Below are 18,620 nucleotides of genomic sequence, written 5' to 3' on the forward strand. Positions count from 1 at the left end.
TTCCTATTTTTTTTATTGAAAGCCCGAATGTTTTCTAGATTTCAATCCTTTATATTGTTTTGGGCTTTGATACAACATTGTGATATTTTGGACCTCAACAATGCCATATGGTTGAATTTTAAGAGAGTGGTCTACGAAATAGCAATTAAGTTTTGCCCTACTAATTAGCACTATCATAATTGAAACAAAGGAAACCCCACACACCCTCCCCCGCCACCCCCCACCCCCCACCCTCCCAAAAAAAGTCAGTCAATAGTGATAAAATAAGAATTAAATGATTAAATTTATTATTTGCTATTAACTAAAACTCTTGTATAAGTTGTAATTTATCATGTTATCATGGTAGGTGGTCCTTGAGGAAAAGAGTTAGAATAATGGTAGTAATTTATCAATTAAGAGCATGGATTTTAAATAAGTAATTTTAGTAATTTATCAATAGTATATTCGGATTAGTTTTTAGCTTTTAAATGATTTGTTTATGTAAAATTTATTAAAATCTTACTTTTTCAGGTATGACTGTACTTTTATCTATTTTCAATAAATAAGTAGAAAGTTAATCCAAATACGCGTTAAGAAGTAAATTACAAAGGCCCTTAATGTTACAAAGAGCATAAGGAAGAAAATTATTGTTTTTTCATATAAAAACGCAGCAAATAATTTGAACTATTGCTTTGTTATTGGACATTTGATTCACAACCAAGTTTTAATTTTAATTTTAATTATTTAATTATTTATAATTGGAGGAAAGAGGATTTAAACATTTAATATTTTCGTTGAAAATACAAAAAAATGTCAATTGAATTGCTAAATTCTTGATCAAGCAAGGTTATTAAGAGATTAGACCACGCCCACATTTCGCCGCCACCATTGAACCACAAACAAGGTTTTTAATACATCGGACTATGCTTAGAGCATTACCATTAGTGGTGCTAAAAAGCCATATTACTATTTTTAGCATCATCACTATTAAAAAGCTTGCTGCAATGTCAAAGGAAAAGCCAAAAAATTTGGCTGTTGAGCTGTGTTGAATGCTAAAATAAAACCATTAGATGTTAGGTGATTTGCAAAGTAAAGTGGTAAAATAAATAAAATAGTTTTTGTAGTGCCAAATTGTTAACTTTTTTACATCACCAATCGTAATGTACTAAAAGTTTTTGTTTTAACTGAGACAAGTCTAACTATGCTATGGTTAGGACCTAGGCCCTAGGGTAACGAAATTCACTTTACTCTTAACAACACCGCGTTAAAAGCTCATTGCCAAACAGGCAAACACTACCTAGCACCAATAAATCTTGAGCCGATAGCTTGAGCCACTAAGCCCAAGTTGTGATTGGAAAAAAAAAAAATTAAACAAAAAATCCTTCAAATACCGTTGAAACATAGATTCAACCGTTTAAAGTTAGTTGAGACTTCCACTTTCCTACTCAGAAAATCTAACAGTCAACCCCTACCAGCCCTTTCTCTCTCAGACTCTCTCTCTCTCTGTCACACACACACACAAACACACACACACACACACAAACATAAATCACCATAAAAGAAAAAACCTCTTTGAGTTCATCATTTTGTTTTATATCCTTAAATCAAGCAGCCCCCACATCTCTTTCTCTCTCTTTCTACACACCTTCATCACCACCACCATGCTTGGTCCTTATTAAAACAACCCATTTGCCATTGCCACCCCAAGAACTCTCATTCTTGCCATGGGCGTGGACATGTCGAATAATCCACCCTCTTCTCGTACCAAAGACTTCTTTGCCTCTCCAGCTCTCTCTCTCAGCCTTGTAATAATACTATTTCCATTCTCTATACTACTACTTCATTCATTTTCTTCCTTGTTCTTATATCTATGAAGTTATTTACTTGCTTCTTTTGTGTGTGTTTGTTACTTATATTTAGGCAGGGATTTTTCGCGATGCTGGGGCAGCGGCCACACCGAACATGGAGGTGGAAGAAGGGGATGAAGGAAGCGGAGGAGGTGGCCGGAGAGATGACATGGTGGAGATTAGTAGTGAAAACTCGGAGCCTCTGAGGTCAAGGTCCGACGATGAATTTGACGGTGAAGGAGAGCCTGATGATGATGGTGCTGATGGAGACAAGAACAAAAAGAAGAAGAGAAAGAAGTATCATAGGCATACTGCTGAGCAAATTAGAGAAATGGAAGCGTGAGTGGTCTTAATTTGTCTCTCTTAATTTTTTCTTATCATTCTCATTTTAATACTAATTTTGTTTTCTTTATATGCATGAATGAAGAAAAAGGAGTTTACTCAGTTTGAGTCATTGAAAATAAAAATCAGTTCCCATTATTTTATTTTATTTTTATGAACTTGGTTTGCTAATTGTTCATTAATTAATCTGTGTTAGTTTGCATGTCAATCTTGTAGCTTTAATGTGTGCTTTATGGTGTACGATGTACAGAAAGATTTAAAAAACAAGAAAGTTAGTGACATGCTTACAAAAGAAACAAGATTCAAAAGTTAAAGCTATCTTAAAATTTCCACTACCTTCTCTATTCTTTGTTTTATGTGTGTTAATGGATACCGACAGAAAAACACAATAGAGAAAAAGCATAATTTCTTTCCTCGCAGATTACCAATGTTAAATTTTCATTTGTTTTAACTCTTTCTTGTGCAATTTTTGATACTTGGTCTCCAATATTATACGGTTAATTAATCCAAAGTTCCAATGAACTAAATTTACAGGCTATTTAAAGAGTCACCCCACCCAGATGAGAAGCAAAGGCAACATCTAAGCAAGCAACTAGGCCTTGCTCCTAGGCAAGTCAAGTTCTGGTTTCAAAATCGTCGAACCCAAATTAAGGTACTCCAATTCATTTTCAGTCATGCTTCATGTATGATAATTTATGCAATTCAATCTATTATCACATTGCACTGTTTTTTTCCCCCCTCCTTTTGTCCTATTCTCCTATTCATTTCATGAAGTTGAGGAATGCATTGTATTGGGTGCAGGCTATACAAGAGCGCCATGAGAATTCTTTGTTGAAGACAGAAATGGAGAAACTCCGAGACGAGAACAAAGCCATGAGGGAGCAAATAAATAAAGCTTGCTGTCCCAATTGTGGCACTGCCACCACTAGCCGAGAAGCTGCTTTGACTACGGAGGAACAACAGCTCAGAATTGAAAATGCCAGACTCAAAGCTGAGGTTTGAAAAAAAAAAAGCTAACACACATATAACAATGTTATTTTTCCAATTTTATTATGACAATGTCTTGCTGAATAAAATTTCTGTGTCCTATTTTGGGTATTTCATTTTTTGCTCTATGAATCATACTTTTCCATATGTCGGCCCCATTTTTTTTACTATAAAGTAACTAAAGATTAAAAATGTTAACAAAAAAAGAAAAAAAAATACAAAGAAAATATACTATAGTTTGGTGTTCCGAACATAAAGTGAAACATTAAATAGGGTACGAAGATCTTTATTTTGTGTTGCATACTTAGTAATAAAGTTTGATTCAAATGTGCAGGTAGAAAAACTCCGATCAGCTCTAGGGAAATACCCTCCAGGGTCATCCTCACCTTCATGTTCAACTGGCAATGACCAAGAAAATAGAAGCTCTTTGGATTTTTACACTGGGATTTTCGGGATCGAGAAGACGAGGATAATGGAGATAGTAAATCAAGCAATGGAGGAGCTCACAAAGATGGCTACTGCAGGAGAACCATTATGGATTCGAAGCGTTGAGACTGGTCGGGAAATACTTAATTATGATGAGTACATGAAAGAATTCTCTATCGAAAACTCAAGCAATGCGCGGCCAAAGAGATCTATTGAGGCCTCAAGAGAGACTGGAGTTGTTTTTGTGGATCTCCCACGGCTTGTTCAAAGTTTCATGGATGTGGTAAATATAATTAGTACCTTTTTCTCAAACCTGATAAACAGTGCTAAGCCTCCTTGTTGATTTACAAGTTAAATAATCTAATATTGGTTTTTTTATGAATTAATCTGTTTCTGCAGAATCAATGGAAGGAAATGTTTCCATGCTTGATCTCAAAGGCAGCCACTGTTGATGTTATCTCCAATGGAGAAGGTCCTAATAAAAATGGCGCTGTACAACTTGTGAGTTTCATAAAAACCTGGGATATATGTTTGCACTCCATCTTTACGTAGCTATGCTAGTGTCACATAAAGTGATACAATTTGTGTCACAACTCAAGCATGTGGTGAGTGGTGAATTATAAAGAAGTGTCTCCACATAAATTTACCATTACCTCTTACCACTTACAACTTACCACGTGGTCTAGTTGTGACATAAATTGTGTTACTTTACATGGCACAGGCATAACTCCATCTTTAGCTATTAAAATTTTGAAATTAGTAGCACTAGTAGCATACAAATTTTACTAGCTTATAAATTGATTGGTCACTAATTATAAATACTATTTAAATATTCATTTATGAGGTGGTTGTCTATTGTACTAATCACATTTAAACTACATTAATTTGTGAGCTTTTTTATGCATTAAAACTTTTGGTACCTCATTTTCCTTTTAAATGTGTCACTAAATCATAAAGAGACAATTTAAATATTTATTTACGAGGTGGTTTAAGCTTAAATCATAAATTTTTTTTAAAGTTTTAAACTATGATGTCTGTTTTTGATAATAACTCTTTATTATCAAACTAAAACACTAATAAGTTTTTAGTGAAGACGGAGATTGAACTTCAAATCTCTTATACAACCTTCAGAGACTTTACCAACTGAGTTAATTGAAATCCACACATTTACTCTATATCAATTTGTATATTTTATGTATTAAAATTTATAATATCTTATTTTTTTTTATATGTGTTATTAATTATAAAAAGACAATTTAAATATTCATGATTGAAGTCTACTAACCATATTAATGGCCGCATCAACTTTGAAATTTCTTTGAAATGTTGAAATCTACCTTCACAAATGACAAAAGAATTAATGGTGTTTTCTCAATAATAGAGGTTACAGGTGTGCATTTACTCGATCTTAAAGAATCTCGGATTTATGTCTTGCATGAGTACTTTCTGTCTTTCCTGCAGTCCAACCATGGGCAAAAGTTGGACTTTCGTGTTGGATCTAATTTTTCTGTTGTTATTAACTCAGCTAAAGGTCAAAGTTTTTGACACTTAGGCCGCCCATAATAAATTTTTGGGTACGATCTTTCTCTTTTTGGCTGCACTGGCACTCTAGGGAAATTAATTCCAGGAAAAGGATTTCAGTACTTTCGTGTTAATCTTGTGTTTGGAGTAAAAGTGGATGACATCTACTATCAGCTCCTGGAAAGTGAAAAGATGAAAAGCAAATCCTTAATAGCCTTTTAGGAGCAAAAATGCTGATTTTGTAGATCTCTTTGAGATCTCACTAATCATTATGCATTTGATTATGAGACTTCCCATCTCACAGATAAGCAATTATCAGGATTTTGGATATATCCAAGGGGTTGGGCTCAACGAGTTGGGTAGATGCTAGTGGTAGTAGGGGGAATAGTTCCCAACCTCATAATATTATTGTGTTTCATATATATTTTTAGATTTTGTTAACGTGTGACTTTATGCATATAATAATTAATTATTTTTAAAAATATTTTTTTAGGGATTAAAAAAATATTAACAGTTTTTTTAATTTTTTTAAAAATATTTCTAAAAATGAATGATTTACCCGATCTTATATTTTTTGGAATAGTGAAAAAATTAAAGAGAGGAATATCTATTTTTGGCATATTTATTTTTTACACCTACTTTTCTCTCTAAATTTTACTTATTTTAGAGAGAAAATTTTAGTGGACTCAAGAAAAAAAAATACCAATACACCTTTTTTTCTTCTATCCTTGACAAATCAAACACTATTTAAAATTTTCTATGCTGTTTCAAATTAAATACTAGAATTTAAAGAGTAATATTAAAAACACATTTTTTCATAACGTTTTCACTAAAATGTCAAGTTTGATTGGAACAATATCGCTTTTACATGAATTCATATTAAGACCATTTTTATTATGCATTAATTACAATAAATTACGTTAGTAATTGTGAAAAAGAGTAAATAAATTTTTGTGACCATAGACTTATTGATATAAAAGTCTCTGTCTCTCTCTCTCTCTAGAAATAAAACATTTGAATAAAAAAATATCTTTTTTTTTTCCTTAGTGAACCAAATATAGTGTTTATTACTTCTGTCATCTTTCCAAATTCTAACAGAAGACAATATTGTTCAATTGCAGATGTTTGCAGAACTGCAAATGCTCACACCATTGGTACCCACTAGAGAAGTGTACTTCGTCAGATTTTGCAAGCAATTGAGTGCTGAACAATGGGCCATTGTGGATGTTTCTATAGAAAAAGTAGAGGATAACATTGATGCATCCCTTGTGAAATGCAGAAAACGCCCATCTGGTTGCATCATAGAGGATAAATCTAATGGCCATTGCAAGGTATATACGAAATATTAAACCTCCACTTGGATGAAATCAGTGATAGGGCATATGAGTGTTTGCTTTGTTGCATATATAGAGTAGCTCATCTTCATTTGCATGGCATTTTGCACTTGCTCTATGTCACAATATGATATAGCAGTTCCATGCATTTTTCCCCCCTTAAACACCAGACAAATGATTCATTCATGGTGATATCTTTCACACTGAGATGCTTATTTGGAAATCATTTTGACAATTAATCTTGACCAGGGATGGCAAACAACTCAAAAATAAAAAGAAAATTGCAGAGGTGAAACTAATGAAGTGAAGCATAAACTTCTTTAACTGATGTACACAAACGAGTTTAGTGATGATCTTCCGGTGTGGTTTGCAGGTGATTTGGGTAGAGCACTTGGAATGCCAGAAAAGTCCAGTTCATACCATGTACCGCACTATTGTTAGCAGTGGTCTAGCCTTTGGTGCAAGGCATTGGATGGCTACGCTGCAACTCCAATGTGAACGGCTCGTTTTCTTCATGGCAACCAATGTTCCCATGAAGGATTCAACTGGTAAGTGATGCGGAAAGCGTGAAGACAATTTCTTAAGTAAAATTTGGATGAATCAATCAAAACTTAACTGGAGTCTTGGAAATTTACCTTCCTCTTGTCAAATATCAGGTGTTGCCACACTAGCCGGGAGGAAAAGCATTTTAAAGTTGGCACAAAGGATGACATGGAATTTTTGCAGAGCAATTGGAGCATCAAGCTATCATACATGGACCAAGGTGTCAAGTAAGACAGGGGAAGACATCAGGATAACTTCTAGGAAGAACTTGAATGACCCTGGAGAACCTCTTGGGGTGATCTTGTGTGCAGTTTCTTCTGTTTGGTTGCCTGTCTCTCCTCATGTCCTATTCGATTTCTTAAGAGACGAAGCTCACCGGAGTGAGGTTTGGCTGCTTTGCATTATCGAAACTACCATGGTTGATTATCTAAGGTATAGCATAAGAATTGTTTGGGATGATTGTCTAACAATTTTTGTTTTGTATATCATAGTGGGATATTATGGCAAGTGGAGGTCCAGCACAATCCATTGCAAACTTAGCTAAAGGGCAAGATCGTGGCAATTCAGTGGCCATTCAGGTGAGTTCTCTATAGTCAAAATTACAAACTTCATTAACTTTGATTTCACCAAATCAAACAAATTCTAACCCCAATCTAACATTTGCTTTTCAAATTCTCAGACGATGAAATCAAAAGAGAACAGCATGTGGGTACTTCAAGATGGCTGCACCAATGCATACGAGTCCATGGTGGTCTATGCTCCAGTGGACATTACCGGCATGCAGTCTGTGATGACAGGATGCGACTCCAGCAACATGGCCATCTTACCTTCAGGATTTTCGATTCTTCCAGATGGGGTCGAGTCAAGGCCTTTAGTTATTACATCTAGGCAAGAGGAGAAGAGCACAGAGGGAGGGTCTTTGCTTACAATAGCAATCCAGATCCTAACTAATACCTCTCCCACAGCAAAGCTTTCAATGGAGTCTGTGGAGTCTGTAAACACTTTAATATCATGTACCCTAAGAAACATTAAGACAAGCTTGCAGTGTGAGGATGGTTGATCACCACACCTTTATGAATTAGATAGGCACTAATTAATTGTAAAAGTCATAGGTTTTTCTTTTCTTTTTTCTCCCTCCAATATTAGTTTAGCAACTCAGCCTTTTGAAGTGAGTTTGTTTCCATTTGTTCTTTGGTTAGAATGGAGGGCCTGGAACAACGACATATCTGTGTTTGGCATTCTTTAGATTAAGAGAAAAAGAGAGTGAGGGGGAGAGGTGTGGTTTAGAATCTTTAGAAATCTAAGAAAAGGAGATTTCTTATGTACAGAATTGTTAATTTTATCAATGTCATATTGTGATTGTTATGTTTGCTGCTTTATAAAATTGCTGACCAGAATGGTTCAAAAAATGGAATTGATCAATTTGAAATATGCAGCAATGTGGAAATATCGACTTGACACCTGAAGTAGTGACTCTTGCCTAAGAACTTTGACTTCTTTTAGATGAATTATACAGTGAAAGTTTACCTCATTCAACTTCCATTTCAACTACTTCTAAGATAAGCATATTCTTCTAGTTATGCAGGAATCATACGTCTCATGATCAATGGTGTCAATGCCATAGCGTACTGTACCAACCCATAATTACCGTACTGGCCACTAAACCCATATGAATACCCCCTAAAACCTACTGGAAAAATACTGGGAAATACCAGAGTTTATTGGGTATTTCAGCTGTTAGGAGAGAGAGAGAGAGAGAGAGAGGAAATACAATTATAAATGGTTATAAGACATGTTATTTGGGAAAATAGATTGGGATAATTTGGGCTTATAAAATATATGAATTTTAACTTTAATAGTAATCCCAAATAATACACCAATATTAACTGATACTAAAATATTTTATTCTCAAGATTAACTGATACTAAAATATTTTATTCAATTGTAGAACCACCTCCATTACAGTATGGACAACTTTGCTCATGATGCAATAGAATAAAGAATGTAGCAGGGAGACATTACGATCTTAATCTAAAGTTTCACCAGAATTGTCAGCAGACAAGCCACATCATGATGTTTTGTTAAGCATGCTGCCAACACCAACAAGGAGAGCAGAAATGGGAGAACTAAATTCAACTGAGAGGAGTTTTGCATTGGGATGTGCGTCCTACTGTGTTTAACCACAATGAAGTTTCTGCTGATTCAATAGTCTCTTGAAACTGACCACACGGTACCACACCCAAAACAACAGTCACAAACTATTCGATGCATCTAGTAAGCTTTGAAAACAATCAGAATTATGCATGCTCTCATTCTCCTTAAATACAATACCTCCAAATATAGTAATTCTTGACAATATAGATGATGAACTTCATCTCTAGTTACAGTTCCCTTGACCAACAACTTACACATGTCTAATTTGATTCCATGACCATGTGGTTTCCCAACATGACCACAAATTGTCTTGTTCTACAATTTTTTTTGATAAGTAATAAGTTTTATTGATATAAAAAAAGGACGCCCTAGTACACAAGGAGTGTAAAGGGGATCAATAAATCAAGAATAAAAATTACAAGAATCAGGAAAGTCAAGAAAGTAAGAGAATGATTGGTTTCGCAAAATAGGCAACCAATCTAATAAAGTTCTAAAGAAAAATAGCTTGAAGTTTGGTATGAATCTCTCATTATCTTCAAAACACCTACTATTTTTTCCCTTCAAAGACACCGCATTAAGCAGTGGGGAACAATTAACCATATATGACCATTTAATTTCACAAAGTAGCCAACCATTCTGCATTTTATACTTGTTGGTAGATGAATTTAGCGTCTTAGCTTCAATTTTTTTTTTTGACAAGTAATAACCATTTTTATTAAAAGGAGTACCACTTCATACGAAAAAGATGAAGTAGCCTAAAAAAAATAAGTACAAGAAATCAACAAAAAAAGATATTATGTACATGAGGAACGAGAGTCTATGAACAATGGAATGGAATCACTAGAAGTGATTCCCCAAGCACAAGACCAATCAAACAAGTTCACTGCAAACAAAGCTATAAGCTAATCCCCAGAACATTCCAAATCCTCAAAAAGACAATTATTATGCCCCCTCCAAAAGAATTTTTGGATAACTCAGTATGCAAGCCTAGAATATATCACCTACAAAATTAAATAACTCTAAGAAACACACCCCAGTAAAATGTTTGAAGACCTCAGCTTCCATTATTTCATATACAGTAGTTTGGTTTTACTCATGCAATCACAACTGTCATAGAGTCCTGAGGGAAAATTTCTCATCCTAGAGTACATTATCTTGTAAACTTTATTTGCACCAAGTAATGATAGTTTTTTGAATCCTCATGCTATACCTCAGTCAGTTGAGAATTTACTTCACAGAACCAAAAAAAAAAAAAAAACAAAAAGATTTGCTGTCAATAACCTCTTAGTCTCAGTGATATATTATCAAACATCTGTTTTGCAGTTCCTCTGGACACTATCCAGACGCATATAATATCCTATCATTGGAAAAGTCACCAAAACTGCTCTTTGATAGCACCTTTTTCCTCCCTTAAAATTAAAATCAGAAAACTTACTCCTAGACAAAGGAACAAACTTCCCAGATTAATTCCCAAATCTATATTTGATTGATTCCTGACTATTATCAAGTCACGAACACTAAAACTTAAACGCAATAATCCCAAATTTAAACCAAATCTCTCACTTTCACCCTTAAATTTCAGACTCTGTATATCATCATTCATCATCACCATCACATAATTCACCAATAGATATACACAAAAATGATCACATGATCATCTTCATTCATTTATGTTAACTCACATTTTCACTCTTGCATCCTCTCAGAATTATTTTCCATTCTCTCTCTCAACTCTCAAACCCAAATCACTCCAAAGTTAGTTTTCAATTTCCCAATGCTACCTCCATCTATTTGGTGATTGCCAAAACCCCAATTCAAAGACGGACCAAATAAGCATAAATTTGAACAATTTAGTCACACTCATTACCAAAACCCATCAAAGAACAATAAAAATCAGACCAATTTCCAAACCCCATTAATTTACACAGATAAAAAGCATGAATTCAAGCATTAACAACATACCCATGAAATTACATTAAATTTCAAATAGTATCACATGAAGTTAAAGCACAAAAGCATTGCAAAATTACAACCAAAAAAAAAAAAAAAATGAACAATAACAATAGAAGAAGGCCTCACACTAAGCCTGCTGCTGAGACTCCAATGGAATCCCAAGCTCCTCTTTTTCAGTGTCTTTCCTCTTCAAATTCCTGTTCAGCATTGGTACAGCTAAAAAAGTCTTGGTCTTGCTAATGGGTCTGGTTTTCTCTAGCTGCACAATGTCCCCAACCTTGAACTTGTTATCTGGGTCATGAGCTTGGTACTTCTTCCTCTTCCTGACACGCCTCTTGTACTTTGGGTGAGGTGCTAAGCGCACCACTTCCACAGACACTGTCTTGTCGTTTGTGGCACAAACCACTTTGCCTTGAATTGATTTCATGGCTCTGATGGGAGGGAGGAAGGTGAAGGAGTGGGATTGTGGGGTTGGTGAGGTGAGAGAGGAAGTGGGTTTGGAGAAGAGGGAGAGAGGAGTGGAGCCATGGAGGAATGGAGTGGAGAGTTTGAGGGAGTGTATGGGAGGGAGTTGGAGAAGAGAGTGTGTGAAAGCCATTGAATTGGAAGTTCTTGGGTTTGGAAGGGGATAAGGGTGGAGAAGAGAGGCTATTGACGTGAGCTTCCCCTTTATAGATTTTTTTTTTGGGACTTTTTTTTATTTATTTTTTAGTTATCATTTTTATAGTTTTCTTTTCATAAATACAACTTAATTTTAATTTGTGATGTTGTTTCTACAGTGATTTTTCCATTTATTATCAAGTAACTACGCCAAATCTTGTTTTTGTATTAAAGTGAATTTTTTTATTAATGTTACGTCTATAATATTTTTATAACAAATTTTATGTGTTAATTTATACGATCTATATTTTTTTTAACCTTTTTTTTTTCAAACTTTATAAGAGAAAACTAAAATTCTTTTTATCTTCACACATTTTTATCTTACAACCAAACAAGATTCTAAGTGATTAATCTCAGAATTTACCAAAGGTAAATGACATTGTCCTCCAACATAGTAGGAATATATATATATATATGTATAGAGTCCGGTTAATATATGCATTTAGGGCACATATTAAGTCATCTATTTTTGAAAACATTTTCTCGAAAATTAAAAAAGTTATTAATACGTTTTCAATTTTCAAGAAATTTTTTTTCAAAAATAAAAATTATTATGTGCCATTAAGGCACACATTAGCAAAATTCATATATATATATATATATATATATATAATTTGTCTAGCCGGTAAAATCTCTCTTTTATAACAAATGAATCGATATGTTTGCCGGATGATAAAGAACCATCAGAACTGCTAAATTTATGTTATTTTATCTATAAAATATATACATGCGTGTGCGTGTTAAAATGGTCTATTCCATGATTCTCTCTTAATAACTCTGACTTCCTTACTGGACTTAGGCCTTTGCTCCTAGAACAGTTACTGGGGTGGAGTAAGAGCTAGTACAAGGGTTATTGGGCTGGTGTTTACGTTGAGGCATTGCAGTTTCTTAAATTGTGTTTTTGGGCTTATCCGGTGTTTATTTCTCCCGTGGTGCCCGTTCTAATTTTTTGAATAAAAAAGATAGACGCGGCACCCATTCTATAGAAAAGAAGAATAAACACAAAAAGAAAAATGAAGGGAAATTTGACCATGTTTGAATCCTACATTGAAAATGTCTTCTTCTTCTTCTTCTTTTTTGGCTCTCAGAAAATCATTAATTATTTTTATAATTTTCAAATAGTTATTAAAAAAATATTTAATTCACAAAAATTGAACTAAAATAGAAAAACATTTTCTAATTTGGGCCAATTAGATTCACAACTGAAAAAAAATATACCCCAAATTTGAAATCTGCAATAAATTAAATGAGAAAGGAATTGGAACAAAAAAGTGTAATTTTTTTATTAAAAAAATTGGTTAATATCAATCAACAATTGGTCAATAATAGTCAATGAGAGAGAGAGAGAGAGAAAGAGCAATTACTATTGAAAGAATATTTTTATGGAATAAAATTTATATTCTTCTTTTTTTATTTAGAAAATTTGGTAATTTGGAAGAGAAAAGATTTTAACTTTGAATTTCTCTATTAAAAAAATCAAGAATTTTTAATTAAGCTATAAAGTTTTGTCGAACTTTACTTGTTATGTACTTATGATAAATTAGATATGTAAAATTGCAGAAAATGTCTTTTTATTTTTTTACCTTTTAGAAAGCAAGAAACATTCTTTACTCTATTGAATTTGTTTTTGCAGACGATAGAAAACATTTTTCTATATACTTGCATTGTTTGAAGTATCAAACCCCAGAAAATGTAGAAAATGGTTTTCGAGAAATATAAAACATTTTCCACTACAAGAAAGTAAGAAACACAACGCAAAATACGTGGAAATGAGATAACAATGACAGAGTTAAGTGCGACAATGATGGTGCCTCTTGCCGAATGTGATATTGTGAATTTGTGATGGCAGCTTTTGGTGTCAACGTCGTGTGTTAAGTGCGTCAATGATGGTGCTTCCAAAGGTCAGGAATTAGCTATAGAAAGAGGCCTTATCCTCAATTTTCTTCCACGCTCTAAAGTATACTTTAGCTCCTCTAAATTATAACATAAACCACAACACTTTGTAAAAAAATGAAAATAAAACAAAAGCATAAATTGCATCAATTCTTCTTCTATGGATATACATTTGCTCACACACTTTGACATAACTAGTATATTTGTCAGTTTGTGATTGAATTATATCACTTACACATGAGTCTACTATTGGTACTTAATGAAAAGTAATCCAATCATTGCGCTTGTCACGAGTCCAAAATAAGATTAGAGAAGTAAAATAATTTACATTATCATTTTGAATTGCTAAATTCTTAAAGAGTAATTCTATAGTATATAGACACAATCAATCACACATCTAATTTCACAATTTGTTGATCCATGCGACTGTAAGTGCCTAATGTAAATTAAGTATGGGTCAAGTTAGAAAATGTCGCCCACACATAGTCACACAAGTAAATAAGTTATGAAATTTAGTGTGTGATTGGTGGGACCTCATCATTAAAACCTTCGGGATACTTGAAGGTGGATGCTACCTAAATAGCTTAATGTTCTTTTCATTGATAGCGTAGCTATAATGCTATATAGATCATACTTTGAATTCTTCAAAATTTCTCCAAGAAAATGGAGCACAACTTCATGAGCCCCATGGGTAGGAAAGCAATTACAGAAGATTCACTACCACTGGGAAGCACTGTTCTAGGAGAAGATATATCCCATAACCAAATTCTTGATGCCCCCACAAGTACAAGTACAAGCACAACTCCTAGTTGGGTGGTCAAGCTTGTCAATGACTCCATGAAAGAAGAATCATTTGCCACTCCAAGATATTGTCCAACGCCATGCACAATGTTCCGAGCTCCTACAAACATGAGACAAGTTAATGAACATGCCTATGACCCTGTGCTTGTCTCTATTGGCCCTTTTCATTACAAGAAGGCACTGCTACAAGGGATGGAAGAGCATAAACTCCAGTTTCTTTTCTTTTTGATGCGTTTTCAAAGCAAGGAAGAAAAAGAACATAGGTTTCAACGTCTTGCTGAGGCCATGAAGAGGTTGGAAGGGAGAGCAAGATGGTGTTACTCTGAGGTCTTTGATGATATTTCTACAGATGATTTTGTCCGCATGATGGTCATTGATGGCTGCTTCATACTTGAGCTCTTCCGCTATTATCAAAGAAGTGAAAAGGTAACCACTAATCCATTCCATTTATTTCATTTGCTCATTTTTTTTTAATAATTTGATAAGTAGGAGAGGAGAAATTTGCATGTTAGATGTGTTCTGAAAAATACCAAAAAAAAGTCAAGATGCCAATTGAGGTATAAAAGTACTCTTGGCATTTGCTTAATTAATAAATATTCCTATTAAAATGATTAATTTACAACTTCTTCGAGACTCAAAAATTTTGAGAATTTCCCCTAAATTGTTAAAAGTTGCACAAAAGGAATTTTCAAAGTATGCTTTTGGAGGTTAGTATTTATTTTTTGTTGTACTTCTATTTTGATTGTCCTTATTTGTTTAATTTTCAGTAATTTTAGTTTGAATTTAGTTGTTTTATATTAAAATTTTGAAGTGTTGAATTTTTATTTCATATATATATATATATATATATATGTATGTATGTATGTATACGTATGAGACAAAATAGGTTCACTTTTTTTCTGCCTCCTTGTACAGGGAATCATATAAAGACATTTTTCCTTTGATTATGATATATAATAAAATATGAGCTGGGGCAATGGTCCAATAAGCTAGCATATTCTTCAGATTATAAAAAAAAAGCTAGCATATTCTTCCGAAAAAAAAAGGAGAATGATCAAGATTCCCCTTTCAAAACAAAACCAAGTCAAGTAAAAAAGTAACCCCACTTACAGAAAGACAAAAATTGCTCTATAATCCAAGAAACTAAAATGCTAAAATTCAAAACTAACCCTTTAAGTTTTAACTTTTGTCATTTCAATCCTTGAAGTTTTAGTTTTGTCATTTTAGTCCTTTAAGTTTCAAATTTTGTCAATTCAATCTTCCATTACTCTTCAGTTAACTCCTACTGTTAACTAAACCAAAACTACACCGTTTTGATTTTTTTTTTTTTTATAAAATTTTTAATTTCTTAATTTTACTGAAATGAGTTAATTACAAAAAAAAAAAAAAAAAAAAAAAAAACTAAGGGGAAAACGCCGTTCCCTTGCCCCTGGAAATCAAAAACTACATTCTTGTGAATTGAAAGTGATCAGATCCAACATCTCCAAAACGGCTGTAGTGTTCAAAATTATAAGTTCTTGAACTTCCCAGCACAAAATATGATCTTATCCATCCCCATCCACATTGTGACTCCAAGAAGCAAAATAAGAATAAGAAGAAGTATGGGACTTGCTAAAATCAAATTACAGATAACAATAACATGATAACAATAACATCTGAAAACACCATCACTATAAATTACTGAATTGAAAACTATATTAGCTCTAAGAACCCCTTAAATGGAATCATTTCCAAACCCCATTGTTGCGGATCTGAAGCAAAAATTGGAAAGACCGAAGCTGATCATGGCTTCCAACCAAGAACTTTCTTAGCTTTGCTTGCATCTCCCTTGAGGTTATCAACCTTAGTAGGCCTAAAATACCTCTTGTCAATCACAATATGATCTTTCCAATTCAAACCCACACCACATACCTAAACGCAACTTTCAAGAACTCCTCCAAAATGTGAGAATCTTCTATGACAATCTTTGATTTTTAGGGACAGGGGAACAATGTCGTTCCCCTTAGTATTTTTTTTTTTTCTAATTAACTTATTTCAGTTATTAAGAAAAACAAAATGCCAAAACGGCGTTGTTTTGGTGTAGTTAACGGCAAGAATTAATTGAAGGAGTAACAAAGGATTAAATTGACAAAAGTTGAAATTTAGATGACTGAAATGACAAAACTGAAATTTAAAGAATTAAAATGACAAAAGTTGAAACTTAGAGGTTCAATTTTGAATTTTAGACAAACTAAAATATTGCTCTTTCTAAACATCATTTTCATGGCCAAAAAAGAAAAAATATATATAATAAACAAAAATTGGGGAATCCTAAATTATTGAAGGAAAATTTTGTTAATCCCATGCAGGAAAAAGTTGATGATCCCATCTTCAGAACACGTTGGAAGCTACCTGTAATTAGGTTGGATTTAGTGAAGCTCGAAAACCAACTTCCATTTTTTGTCCTACAAGAGTTATATATGCTCACTAGCTTAGGCCACGAGCCTCCTCTCATACATGTTGCGCTTAATTTCCTTCACCCTTTACTCACTCCGACTCAAAGAATACCAATACATGACCCATTTCTTGAACACGCACCTGACCATTTACTTGCACTTTTTCACTCAACTTTCAACCCCAAAGAAAATCCAAAAATTTCAAGTGCTTATGGGTCCATAATGCAAGAGAAAAAGTGTTTAATACCTAGTGTTAGGGAGCTCGAGCGAGTTGGGATTTTCTTAAAGAGTGGAGAGGGTGACCTATTAGATATCAAATACCATAGTCACCACATGACAGTCTTGACTGGTAGGGCTTCACTAGAGATTCCTCCTCTTTTCATTGACTATAAAACTGGACCTATCTTGAGAAACCTTGTTGCCTATGAACAATGCAACAAATGTGTCAAACCTTATTTCACATCTTACATTATGTTCTTCGATGGGCTTGTGAACACACCCGAAGACGTTCAAATTCTTCGTAACAAGAGGATCTTTTATCATGTTCTGGGCAGCGATCATGAAGTTTCTGTGCTTCTCAACGATCTGACCAAGAATGTTGCTTATGATCATTGGCATGACTGCTACCTTTCTCCATTGTTACATAAAATTTATCTTCGTAGCAATATGACATACCTCAAGATCCAGGCAACGATCAGACGTGAATATTTTTCCTCACCAGTCAGTTGTATATCATATATGATCACGTTTCTATTATTGTATCTCAGTGCCATACAGACCATGTTTACTATTATTGCTTACATTCGACCACATCATGATCATTAAATCTCTCTATATTACTACATAGCATTGAGTTGTATGAACATTAATTGTTATCTGGACTATTATTTCTTAAGTAGTAGTAACATTAAGAGATTGTAGCAAGATTGTGTTAGGAAGTAGTGTTTGTTAGTACACATTTACAACAACGCTACAGATTAAACAAATGTTATAATAGTGCATATCACCACTTTAAAATGAGTCTACAATTAATATTAATTTTATAATACATCAATGCAATCTACTATCTGCAATTGTGATAAATCACTTTCATAATACATCAATGCAATCTACTATCTGCAATTGTGATAAAAGTTGTGAATTTTGTTGTGTATTTAAATTTGTTTCTTCATTTATGGATAACTTATATGTGGAATGATGTTTTTAAGAGAATTTCTATTCAGCTCTACGTCATTACAAGTTGGGTTATTTCTATCCCTCCAAATCGTCCACATAAAACAAAAAGGACTGTCCATAGATCATTTCAGTCTCTTATATCTACCAAGTTACCCTCTCTAACCTCTGAATACCTCTTTCATAGACTGAGATATTACTTATATTGCACCCTAAATAGAGAATAAGGCTAATGAATACAAATTAAACTTTGGCCACTAGATAATGTAGTTGGAGATGATCTACATCTCACCACAACTCTAGCACAATTGCACATTGAACTCCTATCTACAATAATTTTTCTAAAGATTCTTAATTATCTGAATTTTTCTTAGAGAGCTGTGCAACCCATTTGTCAGAAATATCATGACTAAATATTTTAATATTATGGCTAATATTTATGGTTACAAACAATTTTAGTTATTTTATAAAGTGTGTAAATGTACATAACGTATGTAACAAACATTGCCCTTAATTATTACTTATAACAACCCCAATGCCATATTGGTTGATTATTTAAAAGAAAAAAAAAG

General features: G+C 33.5%; 3 protein-coding genes across 3 annotated transcripts; 2 read left to right on the forward strand and 1 right to left on the reverse strand.

Moving 5' to 3' along the window:
* The first annotated feature begins 1,553 nt into the window (after positions 1-1,553).
* Positions 1,554-8,344, forward strand: LOC142636718 (homeobox-leucine zipper protein GLABRA 2). The gene is made up of 11 exons (XM_075811005.1): positions 1,554-1,784; positions 1,900-2,165; positions 2,703-2,820; positions 2,970-3,164; positions 3,490-3,864; positions 3,981-4,082; positions 6,224-6,433; positions 6,810-6,984; positions 7,093-7,364; positions 7,471-7,557; positions 7,659-8,344. Exons 1-11 carry the CDS (start codon positions 1,704-1,706, stop codon positions 8,037-8,039), a joined length of 2,262 nt encoding a protein of 753 aa, XP_075667120.1. The 5' UTR covers positions 1,554-1,703; the 3' UTR covers positions 8,040-8,344.
* A 2,731-nt stretch (positions 8,345-11,075) lies between these two features.
* Positions 11,076-11,740, reverse strand: LOC142637226 (small ribosomal subunit protein uS17c). Its single transcript, XM_075811507.1, has one exon. It carries the CDS (start codon positions 11,682-11,684, stop codon positions 11,214-11,216), a length of 471 nt encoding a protein of 156 aa, XP_075667622.1. The 5' UTR covers positions 11,685-11,740; the 3' UTR covers positions 11,076-11,213.
* A 2,538-nt stretch (positions 11,741-14,278) lies between these two features.
* Positions 14,279-17,714, forward strand: LOC142637385 (UPF0481 protein At3g47200-like). The gene is made up of 2 exons (XM_075811666.1): positions 14,279-14,866; positions 16,789-17,714. The coding sequence occupies exons 1-2, from the start codon at positions 14,303-14,305 to the stop codon at positions 17,698-17,700; spliced, it is 1,476 nt and encodes a 491-aa protein (XP_075667781.1). The 5' UTR covers positions 14,279-14,302; the 3' UTR covers positions 17,701-17,714.
* The last annotated feature ends 906 nt before the right edge of the window (positions 17,715-18,620 follow it).

Source organism: Castanea sativa, chromosome 5, assembly GCF_040712315.1.
Source record: "Castanea sativa cultivar Marrone di Chiusa Pesio chromosome 5, ASM4071231v1".
Taxonomy (NCBI): domain Eukaryota; kingdom Viridiplantae; phylum Streptophyta; class Magnoliopsida; order Fagales; family Fagaceae; genus Castanea; species Castanea sativa.

Bases quoted from the DNA above. Each gene is read 5' to 3' on its own strand.
- LOC142636718 (XM_075811005.1), top strand. From the start codon at position 1,704: ATGGGCGTGGACATGTCGAATAATCCACCCTCTTCTCGTACCAAAGAC. The intron at 2,166-2,702 runs GTGAGTGGTCTT...CTAAATTTACAG, and splicing joins CAAATTAGAGAAATGGAAGC to GCTATTTAAAGAGTCACCCC. The intron at 4,083-6,223 runs GTGAGTTTCATA...GTTCAATTGCAG, and splicing joins AAAATGGCGCTGTACAACTT to ATGTTTGCAGAACTGCAAAT.
- LOC142637385 (XM_075811666.1), top strand. From the start codon at position 14,303: ATGGAGCACAACTTCATGAGCCCCATGGGTAGGAAAGCAATTACAGAA. The intron at 14,867-16,788 runs GTAACCACTAAT...AATCCCATGCAG, and splicing joins ATTATCAAAGAAGTGAAAAG to GAAAAAGTTGATGATCCCAT.
- LOC142637226 (XM_075811507.1), bottom strand. From the start codon at position 11,684: ATGGCTTTCACACACTCTCTTCTCCAACTCCCTCCCATACACTCCCTC.